The sequence below is a fragment of the Euprymna scolopes genome, chromosome 23, assembly GCF_053919585.1.
Source record: "Euprymna scolopes isolate OS-2025 chromosome 23, ASM5391958v1, whole genome shotgun sequence".
Lineage (NCBI taxonomy): Eukaryota > Metazoa > Mollusca > Cephalopoda > Sepiida > Sepiolidae > Euprymna > Euprymna scolopes.
The window spans coordinates 43,602,917-43,622,724 of NC_136504.1; the positions used below are offsets into that span (position 1 = coordinate 43,602,917).

At 33.3% G+C, this 19,808-nt stretch overlaps 1 protein-coding gene across 2 annotated transcripts in view; it reads right to left on the reverse strand.

The window, feature by feature from the left end:
- Window positions 1-19,808, reverse strand: part of LOC145245855 (MYCBP-associated protein-like) — a 530,396-nt gene that overhangs the window by 176,647 nt on the left and 333,941 nt on the right. For both annotated transcript variants that reach the window (XM_080107561.1, XM_080107562.1), the window contains one exon: window positions 5,298-5,371. In XM_080107561.1, the coding sequence (XP_079963687.1) occupies window positions 5,298-5,371 (74 nt within the window). The remainder of the gene's footprint in view (window positions 1-5,297; window positions 5,372-19,808) is intronic.

The following is a 19,808-nucleotide window of genomic DNA, read 5'->3' on the forward strand; positions in this document are numbered from 1 at the left end:
AGAAGGGAAGAATGAATACCTTTCAGTTGAGGAGGAGGAGTTGCAGAATCAAGTGGTAGAAAGTGAAGATATAGACAGAGAAGAAGTTGTTGATAGTTCTACCAGTTTAAGAGATAAGACTGAAAAACCTGGCCGAAATAAGACCATAACTTATAAAATAAATGGAAGTGGGGAGTGGAAGAAAGGAAAGGTTATGTCAGTACAGCCTAAATCAACTGGCAAATATAGTCATTGGATCAATATAGAACCTGAGGATGAAAACGAGGATCAAGTTTGTATCAACTGGAATCATATTGATCATTGGAGAGAAGTGCCCCAATATACTGAACAGGAAAATGTAGTCCTGCTCACTGCTGAACAAGACCAGTCGAAGGCTGTAATGGATGCCAAGCATAAAGAAATAAAAAACATGAACACCTATGAAGTATTTGAATGTGTGCCATACACAGGTCAAAAAACAATATCCACAAGATGGGTGATTACTGAAAAATTCAAGGATAATCAGAAAACAATGAAAGCTCGCCTTGTAGCACGAGGCTATGAAGAAAATAGTAATCTGAAAACGGACTCCCCAACATGTAGCCGTGAAGCTATGCGAATTGTCATGCTAACCGCATCAATAAAGAATTGGATGCTGCAGACCATAGATTTTACCTCAGCCTTTTTGCAAGGTGGTATTTTAGAGAGAGATGTGTACCTGAGGCCACCATCTGATGTTTGTCCTAAATCTCAAGTGTGGAAATTAAAAAGATGCATCTATGGATTGAATGATGCTCCACGGGCATGGTACAAGAGAGTTACTCAGGCTTTGATTGAATTAAAAGGAGTAGCAAGTGCTTATGATAATGCATTGTTTTTGTGGCATGATATTAAAGGAAATTTGACTGGAATTCTTGCTATGCACGTGGATGATTTTGTTTTCTGTGGAAACACAGAGTTTGAAAGGGATGTGATTGCAACATTGAAAGAAAAATTTAAGGTGGGATCTCATGAAAGTGGAACATTCAAATATGTTGGACTGAATGTTAATCAACAGGAAAATGGGATCACTGTAGAACAAGATCTATATGTATCTTCCATATCTCCAATAGAAATAAGCAAAGGGAGGATACTGAGGAAAAATGATGAACTGAATGAAGAAGAAAAGCATGAGTTGAAGAGACTTGCAGGTCAGATGATGTGGGTTTCAACTCAAACACGCCCTGATATAGCTTTTGATGTGTGTAAAATGAGCAACACTGGAAAGCATCCCAAAGTAAAAGCCTTATTTGAGGCGAATAAAGCCTTATCAAAATTGAAATCCAAGAAGGGTTCTATAACATTTCCAAAATTGGGAAAGCCCTCAGATTTACACATTTTGTGTTATACTGATGCCTCTTATGCCAGTCTGGAAGATGGATCTTCACAGGGTGGTTTTGTTGTCTTTATTGGAGGAAGTACTGACAAAATGGCCCCCATGTGTTGGGCGTCAAAGAAATTGGACAGAGTGACAAAAAGCCCATTGGCCTCAGAGACTCTTGCTCTGAATGAGGGAGCTGATGCTGGTGTTTTGACTGCGGTTATGATACAAGAGGTATTTCAGTTATCTAAATTGCCAGACGTTCTCTGCAAGACAGATAATGCATCACTTGTGGAGACATTGAATTCCAACAATCTGGTAAGCGATCGACGATTGAGAATAGATGTAGCAAGGCTGAAGGAAATGAAGAGTAGAGGAGAGATACAGATAGAATGGATCAAGGGTTGTGATCAGGTCTCTGATTGTTTGACCAAGGCAGGAGCTTCGTCTGAGCTTCTAACGGACTTGTTAAATCAGAAATAAATTATTCACTTGAGGACAGCAGCAATGTTAATGTAGACATTGGTTACCTCCCTTGCTTCAGTTACATGGTTACCTCCCTTGCTTGTGGCGATATAAATAGGAGTCGGCCATCTTGGTTTAGTCAGTTCGTTCGTACAGTTTAGACAGACTACAAGTGTCTCAACAGAAAAGGCCCTTCAGCAATTTCTGCAGGTTTACAGAATCACGAGAAATCTGAACAAACCAAATGCAGAATCCCCAGCAGAAATCATGTTTGGACGGAAAATAAAATCCGTATTTCATAAACTGCTACCCAAACACATAATACACAACAGAACCTCTACAATGCCAATGAAACGGTTTAACAGCGGAGATAACATGTATTTTAGACATTTCAGAAATAACATTTCTTTTTGGGAATAGGGCATGATTTTACGAAGAATCGATCATGTTACATACATCATTCAGGGCCCAAAGTTCCAACATAAGAGGCACCTGAACCAAATCAGGAAACGCTTCTACAAGGATCAAGAAGAACCACTGCAGGACGGTAGTGAGGTGATTGAAACTGTGTATGACTGTTTTGACATAGACCCTCCAAAAGGGATGTCAGAACCGAGACTCTCCGGCAGAAAGAGGAAGCGCACAGACCCCTTGGTGGTCGCCCCCAAAAGGAAGAAATACTGATTTTCACAACCACAGAAATCAGCTTGGGAGGGGGGTGTTGTGGGGGAATCACCCTCCAAATGGACTGTTCTATCCATTATATAAACCATAGACCTTTTGATCCCAGGTGTGGATTAAACACCAGAACGACCCTCGCCTGCTTGTTGACATTTACTACTCTTTTCAGTTGTAACCTTTTTACGTTGCTGTTCCAGTACTACATTGTTTAAACTCTATTCCGTTGTTCTTTGTGGCTTATTGCAAGCCATAACAGATAGAAACAAAAATAAAAATTGTCTCAGTTATGAAGGACTTTGTGGTTAAATGGGCTGGTAAACAGCAAAACAAAATAAACCAAATACAATACGCTAAAGTCCAACTGACAACTTTCTCTCTAAACTTCCAGCATGTCTCTCCCCATTGCCTCTGCCAACAGACATTTTATCAGAAAACTGACCCCATTCCATTTGCATACATGTGCAGTGGAAGATAAGATCTCGTGAAATTCCACGAGACTACACCTTATAAATCCATGGCTGCCATCTTTAATTTCTCTTTCTCTCAGATCCCATCTGAAGGTAAATTGTATGACCGCACGACACACACACATGAGGGCGCTTTCCTCTTTGATTATTACATTCAAATCCGCAGACGACTTCTCCACTAATCGATGAAGGAAAGGTGAAGTGTAACATCAGAACAGACATTATACTGTGATCGTGGCCCGAAGGGCAAGAAAACTGGTATTGTAAACTGTGACAAGCAATAAAGTTAGTTTCAACACTATATATATAAATATATAATTCAATATATATATATATATATATATATATATATATATATATATATATATATATATATATTATTTTTAAAATATAATTATCCACTGACTCATCAGAGTAGCTTAATCTAGCGAGACTCGAAATCAGGACTCCATGATAAGAAGCCTAAACTTCTACCACGCTAACAAAAAACAAATAAAAGCATCTATATATATATATATAATTTAATATATATATATAATATATATATATAATTTAACACACACACACACACACACATATATATATATATATATATATATATATATATATATATATATATATATATCAGAATTTAAAATTTAAAGTTTAAAATGGAGATATAAATACCAATACTAATATATATAGGATAACCCTATCCAGATGAAAATGATCAATATTCGAGTAATTTCAATTCACATTTTATTTTTTTTTAAAGCGGCATTATCAATCTGAAATGTTGGAATCTGATGTTCCAGATTAAAATACTTAAAAAAAAAAATGAATTCCATTGTAGACTTTAACCATAGAATGGTTATTGCTGAATTGTTCCGCACTCTGCATAAGACATCTGACATTATCAGCGACACTGGCTATGCCCCTAGCACTGATTATAGTGTTGTAGCGAAATTAAGGGAAGGTATAGATATTCAAAATGAAGGCTCACAGTTCATGAAGTGATAAAATACGCACCAGAAAGTTTTTTGGTGACTTGAAACGGTCCAGTGCAGAAATCCATTACAATTAGTTGCTGATCTAGTGAAAAAGCGGAATGTAACCAAAATGGCCATTTTTAATGCTGTACAGAAAGATCTTGGGATGAAGTCATATTGCAAACGACGTCATAAGTTCCTTACAATGAAATCTATGACCATTCGTAAAAAGAGAAGCCTTTTGCTCCTCAATCACCTGAAACACCATGGTGGTACCGTACGCATTTTTGTGGATGAGAAAAAGTTTATAGTAGACAAAATCTCCAACTGCAGAAAAAGAGTTATCGCCAATGACCCTTCTGGTGTTCTGTCAGTCATGCAGAGTAAACACCCTTCCTCTGTCATGGTGTTTGGAGCTGTTGCCAGTGATGGGAAAGTCATGCCCCTTAACTTCATTGAATTGGACCTGAAGATTCTAGAAGATTCTCTTACCCTGGATTAAGAATAACTTTGATCCTTGTTCTTAGCCATTTCTAATGCAGTACAGAAAGATCTTGGGATGAAGTCATATTGCAGATGGCATCATAACATTCTTTCAGTGAAATCGAAGACCTTTTGTAAAGAGAGAAACCCTTTGCTAGCCAATCACTTGAAACACCATGGTGATACCATACACATTTTTGTGGACAAGAAAAAGTTTGTCATAAATGAAGTTTCCAACCGCAGACACTCGAGAGGTATCACCAATAACCCTTCTGGTGGTCTTCCATTCATGCAGAGTAAATAGACAAATTTATCTCTGGGTTGACCTTTGACAATATTTTCGTTTACTAGCTAAATAGAAAAGTTACTAGCCAAAACCATGTGATTTTTGGAATATGACCTCTTCGTTCCATGACAAGTATGTACATCATAAAAAATTTTTTTCCATATTTTGTTTTTAAATAAGTGTGATTCTAAATATCCACCGAATTTTATGTTGAGACTGGAAGGTATAAGCATTAGAATTTCTTTAGATGTTTTTTTTAAACGGCCTTTGTTAACAAAAAAAAAAGTATATTGTTCTATTAAACCTTTTATTGTTTAAATAATTGACTTTGCTCGTTTTATTAAAAAAATATAAAGGTTGAAAAGACATTTTTCATTTAGTAATGAGCTTTGGAAGTTTGTCGGTGAAAAAAAAAAACAATTGCCAAAAGATAAGCGTTTTATTATTTCTAGTCGCCACTTGGAAAAATTACTCACAAATGCGACTGTTTCACTCGCAACGTAAAGCCCTGCCAAGATAGTTTGGTCTCACACCTGGAACTAATAACATGCAGAATGACAGTTTTAGTAATAGAAAAAGAGCAATCAAAGAGAGGAAATTGTACTCACCTAAAATATGCTCTTGCCATATTTTCCAAAGTCTTATACTGAGCAAATTGAAAGAATCTCCAAGCAAAGAATACCTGTATAATTAGAAGGGAAACAGGAAATTCAAAAAAATTTGAAAGGGATGCAAGGCGAAAAGAAGTACTGCTTATTTATTTACTAGTGGGGAAGGGGAGGTGCCCGGTTTTGCTGGGGCATAAAATACGCTTAAATATGATATTTTAATTTGTCCAGATTTCGTATATATTATTATAGAGTCGTGATTTATAAAAGTAAAAAAAAAAAAGTATTTAGGTTCCACCAGTTAGAATCGAAACCGAAGCATTCAAAGTTGGTGACGTTACCACTGTACCAACGTGAAACGAATATGAACTGATTCAAAATTAAAATTAAAAATAAACTAAGATGAATGTACAAAATGTTTAACGATTTTTTCAATTTCAACCTATTTTTTGACCCCTTAAAAACTATTTTAACCGGCTAAACACCCATAAAAGAATGGTCCGTAACAAAATTCAATCATTTCAGGCCCCTATCGCCGCTCTGTGACTTTTAATTTCGAAGGACATAGAGTTTGAAAATATGGAGACAGACAGACATATAACCTTTTATATATTAGATTTGTTTATTCTACTAAAAAAGTGAACACAATGTGTAAGGGTATTCTTTGAGGTAATAAATATGAATGCATCCGGATTCCTCCTCAGAAGAACATGATGTGGCTGGTTAAACCATAAATATGGAATGTAGAGCAGTATGTTGAAAGATATGCCGAAAGCCTCACCTGAACACCCATTCAGTAATGCCTACTGGAGAGAACTTGAATGCCTACTAGACACTTTCCTTGGGTGCCTAATGTCTCTCTATACAGGAGTTTGCCAGTACAACCTGGCATGAGGATACTTTTTCCTAGAAGTAAATCCTAACTAAATATTCCAAATCACATTTTGTATTCAGTGCTCAAATAAGATTTCCTCACTATGGCTAACTTACATTAGCTTTTACGATGAATGGTGCACCTTCTCCAAGTGATGTTACCTCAGGTAACAGCACGAAGCTGGATACTCCACCAGACTAGATAAATTCTGGTCCTGGAATTCAGTAAGACCAAGAGACAAAAATAAAAGATGTACTACAAGATATGAAAATGGTTAACTGGGGAGAGGAAACTTACACTCAATTTCTTTACTAACTCAGTGTTTGAGACATAAAGAACATTAATTTAACATTCGAATATCTATGTATCTCATATAGAGTTCAAGTGTTAGCCCCAGGCTGTGAGCCCCTTGATTTCTGAGAACTTCAACTGAAGTAAAATAAAACAAAAAAATAAGATTATTATCTGATGTAGTAGCCAAGACCACTCAATTACTTTAAACAAATATATCCCTTTCGTAAGAGATAACATTCCCCTTGTTAAAATGGCCATTTAGAGAGGTTATATGATGCTGGTTTTCCCCGATTCTTAGACTGATAGTTTAGAGATATTGTAAAAGGATAGGTGGTGCTGCAAGAGCAATGTTGGGTTATTCCCCTTGTTTGACAGTTGTAGGATATGTGATGCTGGAAGATTAAGTTGCAATGGAATTTGTTCTGGAGATTTATCATTTAACAACATGTCCGATCTTTGATTATTGAGGTCAAATAAAATTTATAACAACAAGGAAGATCCAGCGAGCTAAGAATTAAATGAGGATTTCTATATCGTAAGGCTTTATCCAATAACAACACATTATCTTTATTATTTTTATTTCTAAGATTTTATATACAGGTGCATATTAGATTTATAATTTTGGGGAGAGAGGGGCCAACGATCTAGTCAACATTGAATGAATGGGAAGGGCGTGTAAGTCAAGCAACGTTTATTGAAATTAATTTCATAAAATTTAATGTTGCTACATTCCCCATATATACGGTATAATCACGTCGACACACCAATTATTGTTAAGCAATGTTGAGTTTAATCAGTACCAAACAGAGTGGGGGGGGGAACTATCTGGGAATACTAGCTGCTATATGTGTTTAGGTACAGTAGAATCCCGGGATACAGCATTAAAAATTAGTAACAAAATACAGTACAGTATATAATATACATGTATATAAACAAATTATATTATAAATAACACCGTAAGGTGGGGGCAAATAACGTAACCAGGGACCAGGAAAACATTGTATTCCACATTGTTACTTGAAAAAACCGTATCCTAGAGCCAACTTATTCTGGGATTCTACTGTATGTGGTCCCATGTAATACCTCAAGGAGCTGAGCATCCTTATCTTGCACGGTTCCAGGTCACCTTTCAGCAAGGTGTAGTACCTGTTAACTTCCTATTAATATTCCAGATAGTTACTATAAAGGGGTAGATGAAGCTATTTAGCCGTGGTGAAGGCAATTCATCTAAAAGAAGGAAACTGATGAAAAACCTAAAACCAAATAGAAAAGGTCCATTAACCCCCGTAAAGCAACATTCTAGTGATGGTGTCACAAACAAAACACTCACTTTCAATTTGCCATGAGCCAGCATGAAAGTAATAGAAAACTGTCATAAGAATGTTCGTGTCAGTGTCTAATTTGGTCTAATCAGAGACAGTGAAGCCTAAAATCATCCCTCCAAACAGACTCAATGTTATTTTTCTGAATTTTTTAGACGAGGATTGGTTATTCGTATTATTTGGATTCATTGGATTACTGTTCTCATCTTTAGTCTCATTTTCATAACGTTTCGGTGAATGTAACCTCCAACCTTCTTTAGGTTTAACCTAAACCCTAAACTTCGCAAGGGGACCCATGGTACAGTTGTTAGAGTACTTGGAAAATCAGTTGTGAAAATGATATTCTCTTTAACGTTAAAGGGTCAATTCTCAGGATGGATGACCGAAAAATACAATTGTGAATTACTTAGGACCTCTGTCCAGTCATGGCTGACAGAACAAGAGCATGCCACCCCTATGAAGTAAATAAAGGGTTCCATACGAATTTATGTCCAAATTCCCGAGTTTGACAGAAATATTTCTGAGTTCGATAAAATGCACCTCAAGAAGGTTGGAGGTTACATCGACCGAAACGTGAAAATGAAACTCAGAATGAGGACAGTAGTCCGATGAGTCCAAATAATACAAAGACCCAATGTTTCTTGCAAATTAATGACGACTTATGTGAATGTCTACTCCAGGCCCTGAACCTCTTATGAAAATTTCTTTCTTTTTATTTTCATGATTTTTTACGTCATGATTAAAATAAAATGTATATTCTATTTTTTATTTACTTTTGTTCACTCCAAAATTAAGGCATATCTGTACTCCTATTTTTTTTTTTTTTGTGCATTGATATTCATATTAAAAACCCTTGCTTCCATTTATTTCAAAAGAAAATACAACTTTGTTATATATGGGTCGTGGAATTGTATTAATCTAGTTAATTTGCATATTCTTTTAAGCATTCATTTTAAATAATTCCCTATTAGTTTTTTTCATTTTTCTTATGGGATGATCATCTTTAGTTAACTATTACGTGCAATCATATTCATGCAGATATTCTACATGATTTATAATTACATAATATTTGCATAAAAAGGTTATAGTAAACACAAAACTCTTTCTATATATATTTATGTATGTGTATATATATTTGTTGAAAAAATGTTGCCTCCCAAACTCCTCGGTCAGTTTTTGGCCTACAGATATAAAACTTCATACGTAGGGTATTCAAACTGATGCAAAACTTTATATATGGGAAAAATCGGCGCAAAAGTGTGAAAATTTTAAAAATAATAATAAAAATAAGAATTTTGGTGAAGGTGAACGACGCATGCATAACGTAATAGCTATTGGTTCATGTTCTAATTTTTAGCCTTGCAGCAAAGATTTTTTTTATAGCTCAGACATTAACATCAAAGGAAAAAGTAAATCTTAAGCTAAACATTTTGGTTTCGATTCTCGGTGCTGGTGCACAAGCAATTTTTCAAAAAAAACTTTTAAAATCATTGCAATATATTAAATCCAATATAATATAATAATAAATACGAAATCTGCATTAATCAAAATATCATATTTAAGCGTATTTTACAATCGGGCAATGCCTGGCAGCCTGCCAGTATACTATAAAAATATTGTACTAGAGGCCTAATTTATGCAGGCAATTTGGATGGGGGAGATTTTTTTTTTTACTGCTTTTTCACTCCTTACAAGGCACAGATGTAAAGGGCTACTATTTGTAACAGAATTTGTTGGGATACTATGTAGGGAATTGAGCAGCAAGATGTTTGTTCACATTACATTTGACATAAAAATATTTGAAATTTTGTTTTTAATTGCTGAGAAAATGTTGCTGATGCTAGAATGTCATATAAAAGTCAGATATATCTTCTATATAAATAAAATGAACTCATTTTTTCCCCGTCTGATTTTGACATTAATAGGATTAAAAATCAAGATATTTCATGCAAATATAATATGCACAAACGGCAGAACAATATCCGAGGTGTGTTATAGGCTTATTATTTCTCAAATTCCTCGATAATCTTAGATTTCTATACTTTTTCTGCTGAGAAGTCACGGCCAAAATCGGTTAAGATCAATGGAAGTGGTAAAATATTTTCTCTCTAATAAATTCCTCCTCCCCCTGCCACCACTTAACACCGTTTGGGGATCGTTCACAAGGAACAGTTGAGAAGAGAACACCGGTTTGGTTTCGTAGTTCTTTCATGTGAAGTTATTTAAAATCACTAGACCAAGCTGCAGTGCTCTGTGGCGTAGTGGTTAGCATGCTGGACAATTCATATTATATTTTCACGTTCGCGCCGACCTACCGTAGTCGTTTTTTTTTTTTTTTTTCCTAAACAACTGGAATGGACTTTTCTTAGTAGCGGAACTGTTAACGTTGCAGATGTTTTTTTTTTTTGTTTGTTTTTTTTTCACACTTTATTTTCCTACTTTTACTCATGACTCCGGGTTTGATCCTTCCTACTTACCTAACATAACATTTTTTAAAACTCCCCCCCCCCGCCGTCCCGGAAACAAACACTCGGGCAACGCCGGGTACCCCCGCTAGTAGTAGATATTTAAATCTCCAGTGGGGGTGGGAATCAGCTAAAAGCAACTCTTTGTTCAGGAAATAGTCATTGTTACATTTTCATGTTAAACGTCACTAAAAATAGGCATCAAGAGAACAGATTCATCGGTTAGTTTCTAAACACACATTTATTTGATCTTATCTTTCTGTCATTGTCTCTCTCTTATTGTTAAATCCGCTTCTATTCTATATCTTGCGTTCAACTTATCCAGACCAATGAAAATAATATTTAAAAATTAAATGAGACAGACCAATGAAAATGATATTTAAAAATTAAATGAGACAGACCAATGAAAATGATATTTAAAAACTAAATGAGACAGACCAATGAAAATGATATTTAAAAACTAAATGAGACAGACCAATGAAAATGATATTTAAAAACTAAATGAGACAGACCAATGAAAATGATATTTAAAAATTAAATGAGACAGACCAATGAAAATGATATTTAAAAATTAAATGAGACAGACCAATGAAAATGATATTTAAAAATTAAATGAGACAGACCAATGAAAATGATATTTAAAAATTAAATGAGACAGACCAATGAAAATGATATTTAAAAATTAAATGAGACAGACCAATGAAAATGATATTTAAAAATTAAATGAGACAGACCAATGAAAATGATATTTAAAAATTAAATGAGACAGACCAATGAAAATGATATTTAAAAATTAAATGAGACAGACCAATGAAAATGATATTTAAAAATTAAATGAGACAGACCAATGAAAATGATATTTAAAAATTAAATGAGACAGACCAATGAAAATGATATTTAAAAACTAAATGAGACAGACCAATGAAAATGATATTTAAAAATTAAATGAGACAGACCAATGAAAATGATATTTAAAAACTAAATGAGACAGACCAATGAAAATGATATTTAAAAATTAAATGAGACAGACCAATGAAAATGATATTTAAAAATTAAATGAGACAGACCAATGAAAATGATATTTAAAAATTAAATGAGACAGACCAATGAAAATGATATTTAAAAATTAAATGAGACAGACCAATGAAAATGATATTTAAAAATTAAATGAGACAGACCAATGAAAATGATATTTAAAAATTAAATGAGACAGACCAATGAAAATGATATTTAAAAATTAAATGAGACAGACCAATGAAAATGATATTTAAAAATTAAATGAGACAGACCAATGAAAATGATATTTAAAAATTAAATGAGACAGACCAATGAAAATGATATTTAAAAATTAAATGAGACAGACCAATGAAAATGATATTTAAAAATTAAATGAGACAGACCAATGAAAATGATATTTAAAAATTAAATGAGACAGACCAATAAAAATGATATTTAAAAATTAAATGAGACAGAACAATGAAAATGATATTTAAAAATTAAATGAGACAGACCAATGAAAATGATATTTAAAAATTAAATGAGACAGACCAATGAAAATGATATTTAAAAATTAAATGAGACAGACCAATGAAAATGATATTTAAAAATTAAATGAGACAGACCAATGAAAATGATATTTAAAAATTAAATGAGACAGACCAATGAAAATGATATTTAAAAATTAAATGAGACAGACCAATGAAAATGATATTTAAAAATTAAATGAGACAGACCAATGAAAATGATATTTAAAGATTAAATGAGACAGACCAATAAAAATAATATTTAAAAATAAAATGAGACAGACCAATGAAAATAATATTTAAAAATTAAATGAGACAGACCAATGAAAATAACATTTAAAAATTAAATGAGACAGACCAATGAAAATAACATTTAAAAATTAAATGAGACAGACCAATGAAAATGATATTTAAAAATTAAATGAGACAGACCAATGAAAATGATATTTAAAAATTAGATGAGACAGACCAATAAAAATAATATTTAAAACTTAAATGCGACAGACCAACGAAAAATGTTATTCAAACTTAAATGTGTCAGTTTAACAGAAATATAAATTCAAGCTTAACAGACTCACCGACAGATAGACAACTCTTCTAATAGAAAATTCTTATACGCCTCTAAAATAAGAAGCGTCCATCATAATTTACAATTGGTTTGAAAACTCTACTTAATCACATGAATAATGTTCGATGTTTCCATCCTCCTCTCCGCACACCTGCACGCAACTCTATAGCAGAAATTTCATTTGCTGTTTGTTGATATTTGTCAACCATCTTTTCGGTTTCTTTTGTTCATTGCATAAATTTGTTTCAAAATGGACGAACGCTATTAGCTATTTACATGGAGCCAATCAATAACTGAAGAACTGAAGATTAATTAGAAATTAGAGCAGTTATTCTTCTTTCAAATAATTCTTGAATAATTGAAAACCAAATGAATGATTAGCACGTCACTTTACAAATCTATAAGAAGTTCCATGGTAAATTTGTGGGAATTGAAACCCTCAGGCTAACTCGATTGTCGTCTTTTAACTCTGATAACTGGAGAGCGACACAGCCACGTGACCTCCTGTTTCTTATATTTCTCCTTCGTTTCCTCTGAACTCTCGACCAGTCAACATGTAACGAAAAGCCGCTCAGGTTGTCATCGGCCACCCAACCAGCACTCCCGACTAACCCGTCAGCCTCTCATCAATTGCGAGTAACGTTACTCTTTTCTCAACGAACTATTATCCTTATTATTTCTCATGTAGATTTATGTAAATAAATCTACATTCTCTCACTATCACATATCGGTATATTTCGTTTTCACTTGCAACCTTTTGCTTTTCAATCACGCTACCATTCAATTAACTAAACTACACATGAAGACGGGATCGTCAAGCAGACCATCCTGTCACCTCCTACAAATTCGACTCAAGGAAGACTGAAAAAGAGATTATCAGCACAAGACCAAAATTTACACACACACACACATCGTATAAACGTTTTCGTTAGTTTGTCTCATTTTAGTTTGTCTGTCATTTAAGTTTGAAATAGCATTTTTGTTGGTCTGTCATTTATGTTTGAAATAGCGTTTTCATTGGTCTGCCCCATTTAAATTTGAAATAGCATTTTGTTTTTACTCATGTTCACCCCTTACAAAGCATATCGCCACTTGGATGTAAGGGGCTACTATTTGGGGGGCATGTCTAGGAAAAATTAACAAGATATTTGTTTATGTTACATTTAAACTTCTGCATATCAGTTCATCCAGGGAAGCAGGCAGCAGGAAGGGAATTCCAAAGTCTAGCTGTTCGAGGGAAGAAACCATTAGAATAGAAAGCTTTCTGGCATTTAGGGACATCAACAGTGGAGAGGTGAGATGTTATTGCGAAGCGGGTTTGTCGGGAATATGTACGTTTGTTGGTCTGTCATTTAAGTTTGAAGTAGCTTTTTCGTTGGTCTGGCATTTAAGTTTAAAATAACATTTTTATTTGTCTGTCTCATTTGTTTGAAATAGCATTTTCGTTGGTTTGTCTGAAATAGGTTTGAGGCAACTGGATTTAAATTTCAATAACAACACGTGCAAAAGAGGAGAAACATTTAATAAGCTGTTGACGTCGCCTTTTTTTCTACTAGCAGCAAATGGGAAGGACATTCTGGGGTTGTTCACTATTAAGAGTTCTGGCTCCTTAATATAAACTCGGTTTTTAAGTAATTTCTATAAACGTGCTCTGCGCTCGAGGCTAATCAACGAACTGTAGTTTTCTCACTATATATATATATATATATATATATATATATATATAATATAAAGCTGAATGTCTGTGTGTGTGTGTGTGTGTGTGTGTGTGTGTGTGTGTCTGGTCACGAAAATAGGCTCCTATATGGTTGACGATTTAAAAAAAAACTGATTACATCTATATCAAAAACAATTGTAAACTTTTTTTTCTTTTAATTTTTAAATATATGATAGAAGATGTATCGAGACACAGGAATGGGTATGTTTGATCCTTCAGAACGGTGGTTCATTAAAGTTGTGGGGTCTGCGTTCGCGCCTGGTCCACAAAGTATGGAAATAAAAAATTTAAAACTTAAAAAAAAAAAACGTTTACAAGTGTTTTTGATATAGATGTACATAAGAATACTTTGATAAGTATGTTTTAACTTAAATAAGGGATCGTATAATAAAATGGTGAGGTCTGCATTCGCGCCTGGCCTCCATAGAATGGAAATAAACACAAACTTTAATAAAGACTTTTCATATCTATCTGTGTAAGTATACTTTGATGATTATGTTTCTGTTTGAAGAAATATGGTATAATAAAATTAGGGAGCACAACGAATTTCCGTTGTGTCTCTTAACGAGGCAAATGAGAAAATATGAAGGCAGAGAAAGAAAGGAAATGGCTGAGATTGCAAGATACAGCAATGTTCCGCTGCACTTTTAAACGATATGAAATACAGAATCCGAAATAAGGAGAAATCATGAAAAAGAAGGAAAGAAACGGGTATTGCTGGAAAAGGGTATCATTTGACGGCGACAGGCCAGGACGCCGGGCGGCAAATGTCTGCCTTCCCGGCGGAAACTGACGATAGATATCACAAATGAAAGAGTCAAGAAAAGAAATAGCAAATTTTTCCGCCGTTTATTAACAAAATGAACGGGAAATATTTCTCAAACAGCGTTAATAATATAGATAGACCAACAGTAAATGTTTGTTAACTATCGACATCTTAGCAGACGATAAATAAACGAATGAAGAAATTGAGGACGAAATTCCACCATATCTCTAAGAATGTCGACAAATGATATGAAAGAATAAGAAATTAATGAAAGATGTTTTTCCCCCACCAAAAATATGAACTGACATTGTCCCAAAGAAAAAGTGACCCCCCACCAAAAAAAAACGAAAACAAAAAAAAACTCCCATATAAAAGAAAATAACTGTAAGTTCTCTCTCTCTCTCTCTCTCTCTCTCTCTCTCTCTCTCTCTCTCTCTCTCTCTCTCTCTCTCTCTCACACACACACACACACAAACTTTCATGGAACTTTTTAATTGTTGATATGACGATTTTTCGTTCAGTGTTTGATTTAAAAATAAGTCTCTTGCCTAATAACTTGATAATCTTCTCTTTTGTTTCCTTTTTCTTCCTTTTAAAATAAAATTGATATTGTTTAATCATGCGTCTCTGTTGTTTTCGCATATGTTCATCCTTCATCATTTTTTTTTTTACCTGTGCCTTGAGAATGAGATTATCCCATCTCTATGCTTCAGTGTCATTTCTGCCATGAATCTAGGAAAATTTATTTATCTTTTTTTTTTTATCAATCTGTACGTTCGTTTTTCCACCGTTTCCAGTGGAATCAATATATATCGTAATATTTTATATATATATATATATATATATATATATATATATATATATATATATATATATATATATATATATGAGCAAACAGTTAATGAAATATGTTAAAAAACACTTTGAAATGAGTTAAAAACATATTTAATCTGAAAAGGAAACACTATATATATATATATATATATATATATATATATATATATATATATATATACTAGCAGAAGTACCCGTCGTTGACTGGGTTCAAAAACAGCCTATAGAAAATGTACTGTGATTGATGAAAGTATGATAGGTTATGAAAAGGAGGGGTTGTAAAGAGATAGGTTTTGATACTCAAAAATTTTACCCTAAGCAAAATATGATGAAAGTAAAGATAATTTTCGCGAAAATATATTTTTTTATATCAACTTTGTTTCCATTCGTAGCCAAGAGTGACCAACAAAATGAAGTTTCCTTACAAAGAGAAAATGTTATATATATATATAATAATATAAATATACAAGAAATAAATGTTACCATAGCCAATAAAAGTTACTTTTATGATAGAAAAGTTCATTGGTTTGTATTTTTAAGTAATTTGTAAAAACAAAAAAAAATTGTTTTTTTTAATTTACGAACCGGTTTAAAAAAATCAAAATGGTAGTGACTTTGAAATGGAGAGCCCCGTTTTCAATTTGAAGGAGGGGCACCTGAGCATTCTGTGTTAACAATTTAAGGGAGTTCCGTCAACGTAAGGAATATTTATAAACATATTTTAATGTTTTCCGTTATTTTGTGCTTGAGGAATATTCGATTATGGCATGTGTAGTTTATATAAAAATTCATTTAAGTAGTTATCGCCTCAAATTTCGGTTCGCTGAAATTATTTCAAGTAAAGAGCATTAAAAACTATTTCAAAACAAAAAAAAAAGCATGAACTGAACTTTTATTGACTAACATTATTGGTAACATTTATTTCTTGTATATTTATTTTTTCGAGTAGTCGTTTGTTGGCTTTTCTGCTAAACACTCTTACTAAATAATATCGACGAAATATCGAAAAACAAAGAAACAAAAACAGTTTTGAAAAATAATGAAGCTTTACTTACTTTAGTAAAATAATCCGAAACAGCAAAATGGGATATTAAAAAAGTAATCACGTAATTACTTAAGTGTTTAAGGAAATAATCGATATAAATATGAATAAGAAGAAAATGGCGCCCTTTTCAAGCAGAACAGCTTCGTTTTAGTTTTACAGTATTGAACGGTGTAGTATTGCGCCGTCGGATTCAGGGTTGTACGATTGTAATGTAAAGAACACGCAGAAAGGGTTGTAATTAACTGAATTCCTTCTAGTACACTGAAAAAACTTAAACAGATATATAAATAGAAATAAAAATGTTATGTAAAAAGACACGTAATCACGTGAGCAGGATATTTTCCTTCTTTTTACACGATAACAAGTAACGTTCTTATTTTTTTATTATTTATCTATTTATCTATTTTCGAAAGAGTGCCACGTGCAAGTGGCGAAGGAAAAAAAACAGAGTTATGCAAAATTTGTGTCGAGAATTGTCTCAAGTTCCGACTTTTTTTTTTGTTGTTGGCTTTCACTTTAATAAGAACGTGAATTTATGATGTGAATTTATTCCACACAATATGATTCAACTCAAAAGATAAATAAAAGCTAACGTGAATTAAGATTAAAGTTAAGGTATTATTGTGGACCCTCATCCCTTTTAAAAAAACTTGTTAAACTTTGTGACATATTTACATTCTATGGAGGTCAGGCGCGAACGAACACCCAATAATTTTATTATACCATATTTCTTCAAAGTGAAACATAATTATCAAAGTATACTTACGCAAATAGATATTAAAAGTTTGTTAAAGTTTGTGCAATATTTCCATGGAGTACAGGCGCGAACGCAGACCCAACAATTTTATTATACCATCCCTATTTAAGTTGAAACATACTTATCAAAGTATTGTTATGTACATCTATATAAAAAAAACCCTTGTAAACGTTTTTTTTTTAATTTTTTATTTCCATACTTTGGAGGCCAGGCGCGAACGAAGACCCCACAATTTTTATGAACCACCATTCTGCCAGATCAAACATACCCATTCCTGATCCTTGATACATCTTCTATCATTATATGTAATCAGTTTTTTTTTTAAATAGTCAACCATATAGGAGCCTATTCGTGACCAGACACACACACACACACACACACACACACACACAGCGTTATATATATATATATATATATATATATATATATATATATATATATATATATTTAATTGTACAGAAGTTTAGAAAAACATTGGTACCTTATTCTGAACTTCTGTACAATTAAATAAATAAATATTAAGCTCTTATATCGAAAAAATTTTTCTTTGTAATCGAGCACTTCGTTGGAATTCTTTTTCCCCAAAACAGTAAACAAATATATATAGTTTTTTAAAATATAATTATTTTAAAAATATAACTATCCACTGACACGCGTTCCATCGTTTACGACTCATCAGAGTGGCTGAATCTAGCGAGATTCAAAATCGGGACTCCATGGTAAGAAGCCTAACCTCCTACCACTGGTCCATCTTGCACAACTGTTTGGATTAATCGCGATTTACGTAGATGTTTTTTATTTGTTTTTGTTTTTGCGATACGCTTTGAATGAATTCAATTATTTATGCTAAAGTGCATTTTTACCTAAATGTGAGTTGGGAATAATTTTCCCTTTTACCAACTTCGTAACCCCAGATAGGGAGTGTTTATATATATATATATATATATATATATATATATATATATATATATATATATATATATATATATATATATATATATAGCACTAGTGGGACCTGTGGAAATTCCGCAATGGCATCATATGTAATATATTACTGCTGGGCATTTTGTGAACGTTCAGCATAGATTGAGACCTTGCAATATTATTGTATCCCTTATGTTAAAACTGTAAAAATATTTATTTAGTAATCTGGTTAATGTAGTGTCAGAATATATCTGGTTGTTACGGTCTATCTCTAAAATCCTTATAGTAGTGTGTGACGTATTTCCATTATATGGACACCCGACGCGAACGGAAACCCCAGGATATCATTATACCATCTTTAGACAGGACAGGTACTACCCTTAGATCCTAGCCAGAAGACCAAGAAGGTATATTTTTGTTTCACGTACAGCTGAAACCGACATCATTATTTTATTTTACTTTTTTACATTGCATCTTCGGTGATTGGGAGATCCTATTTATTAAAAAGGAAGACAGAAGGTGATATCATACTATGAACATTAAATTGATGTATTTATATACTAATTGAATGTTCGGAGTATGATATCACGTTCTATCCTCCAACGGTATTAATATATAGATACTAGCTCCATATCAACGAGTAACTTGAGAGGGGAACCACAGAAGATTGTGGGGCCATTCATTTTCACTGTTTGCTGCAGAAAACAAAACAAAATTATTTCAAACAATTAAAATATCAAGGAAATGAAAACATCTCTTGATGATAATCCTATTAATTTGCAGAGCCGGATTTTCCTTTGGGTCTGTCTCTTGGCTTTGAGCTGACATTTTAACTGGGAATTGAACGAAAACTTTTGATGGATACAGCTTCAGACTATCTTGAGGACATTGGCTCCGGATTTTTTCTTAGTGTTTATTCCCCCTAAATCTTTCTTATAAAGCAAGGTAGCAGAGGTTTAAGATGAGTTGTCGTTTCGGTTTAATAAGTCCCGTTTCCACAAAGCATTGTTTTTCAGGTACGAGATAACTGACCTTTGCATCTTCGCATGCCGATAGTAGCAATTCCACGGACTAAATAAAGAGCAAATGTTTTCATTAGAATAGAAAATGTTTGATAATCTATCATATGTGAAAAACTAATTGTCGGTAATTTTTTCAAGATTTTTTTTTTTTTTTTTTAAGGGAGAGATAACAGGGATAACGAATGTCTGGTGTAATGGCTAACAGCAATAAGTGGGGGTCGGGATTCTTTCCTGCTGAAAGAAACCATTTTCATGGGGGGGGGGGGGGGGTAAGCTAAGCACCACTTTATTACTCTCCCAATCAAACCGGTGTATGGCATCGATTTGGAGTCATCTGGCAAACTCAGCATGCACAACTCAGAAAAAAAAAAAACGAAGAGGAGGAACAAAAAGGGAGGAA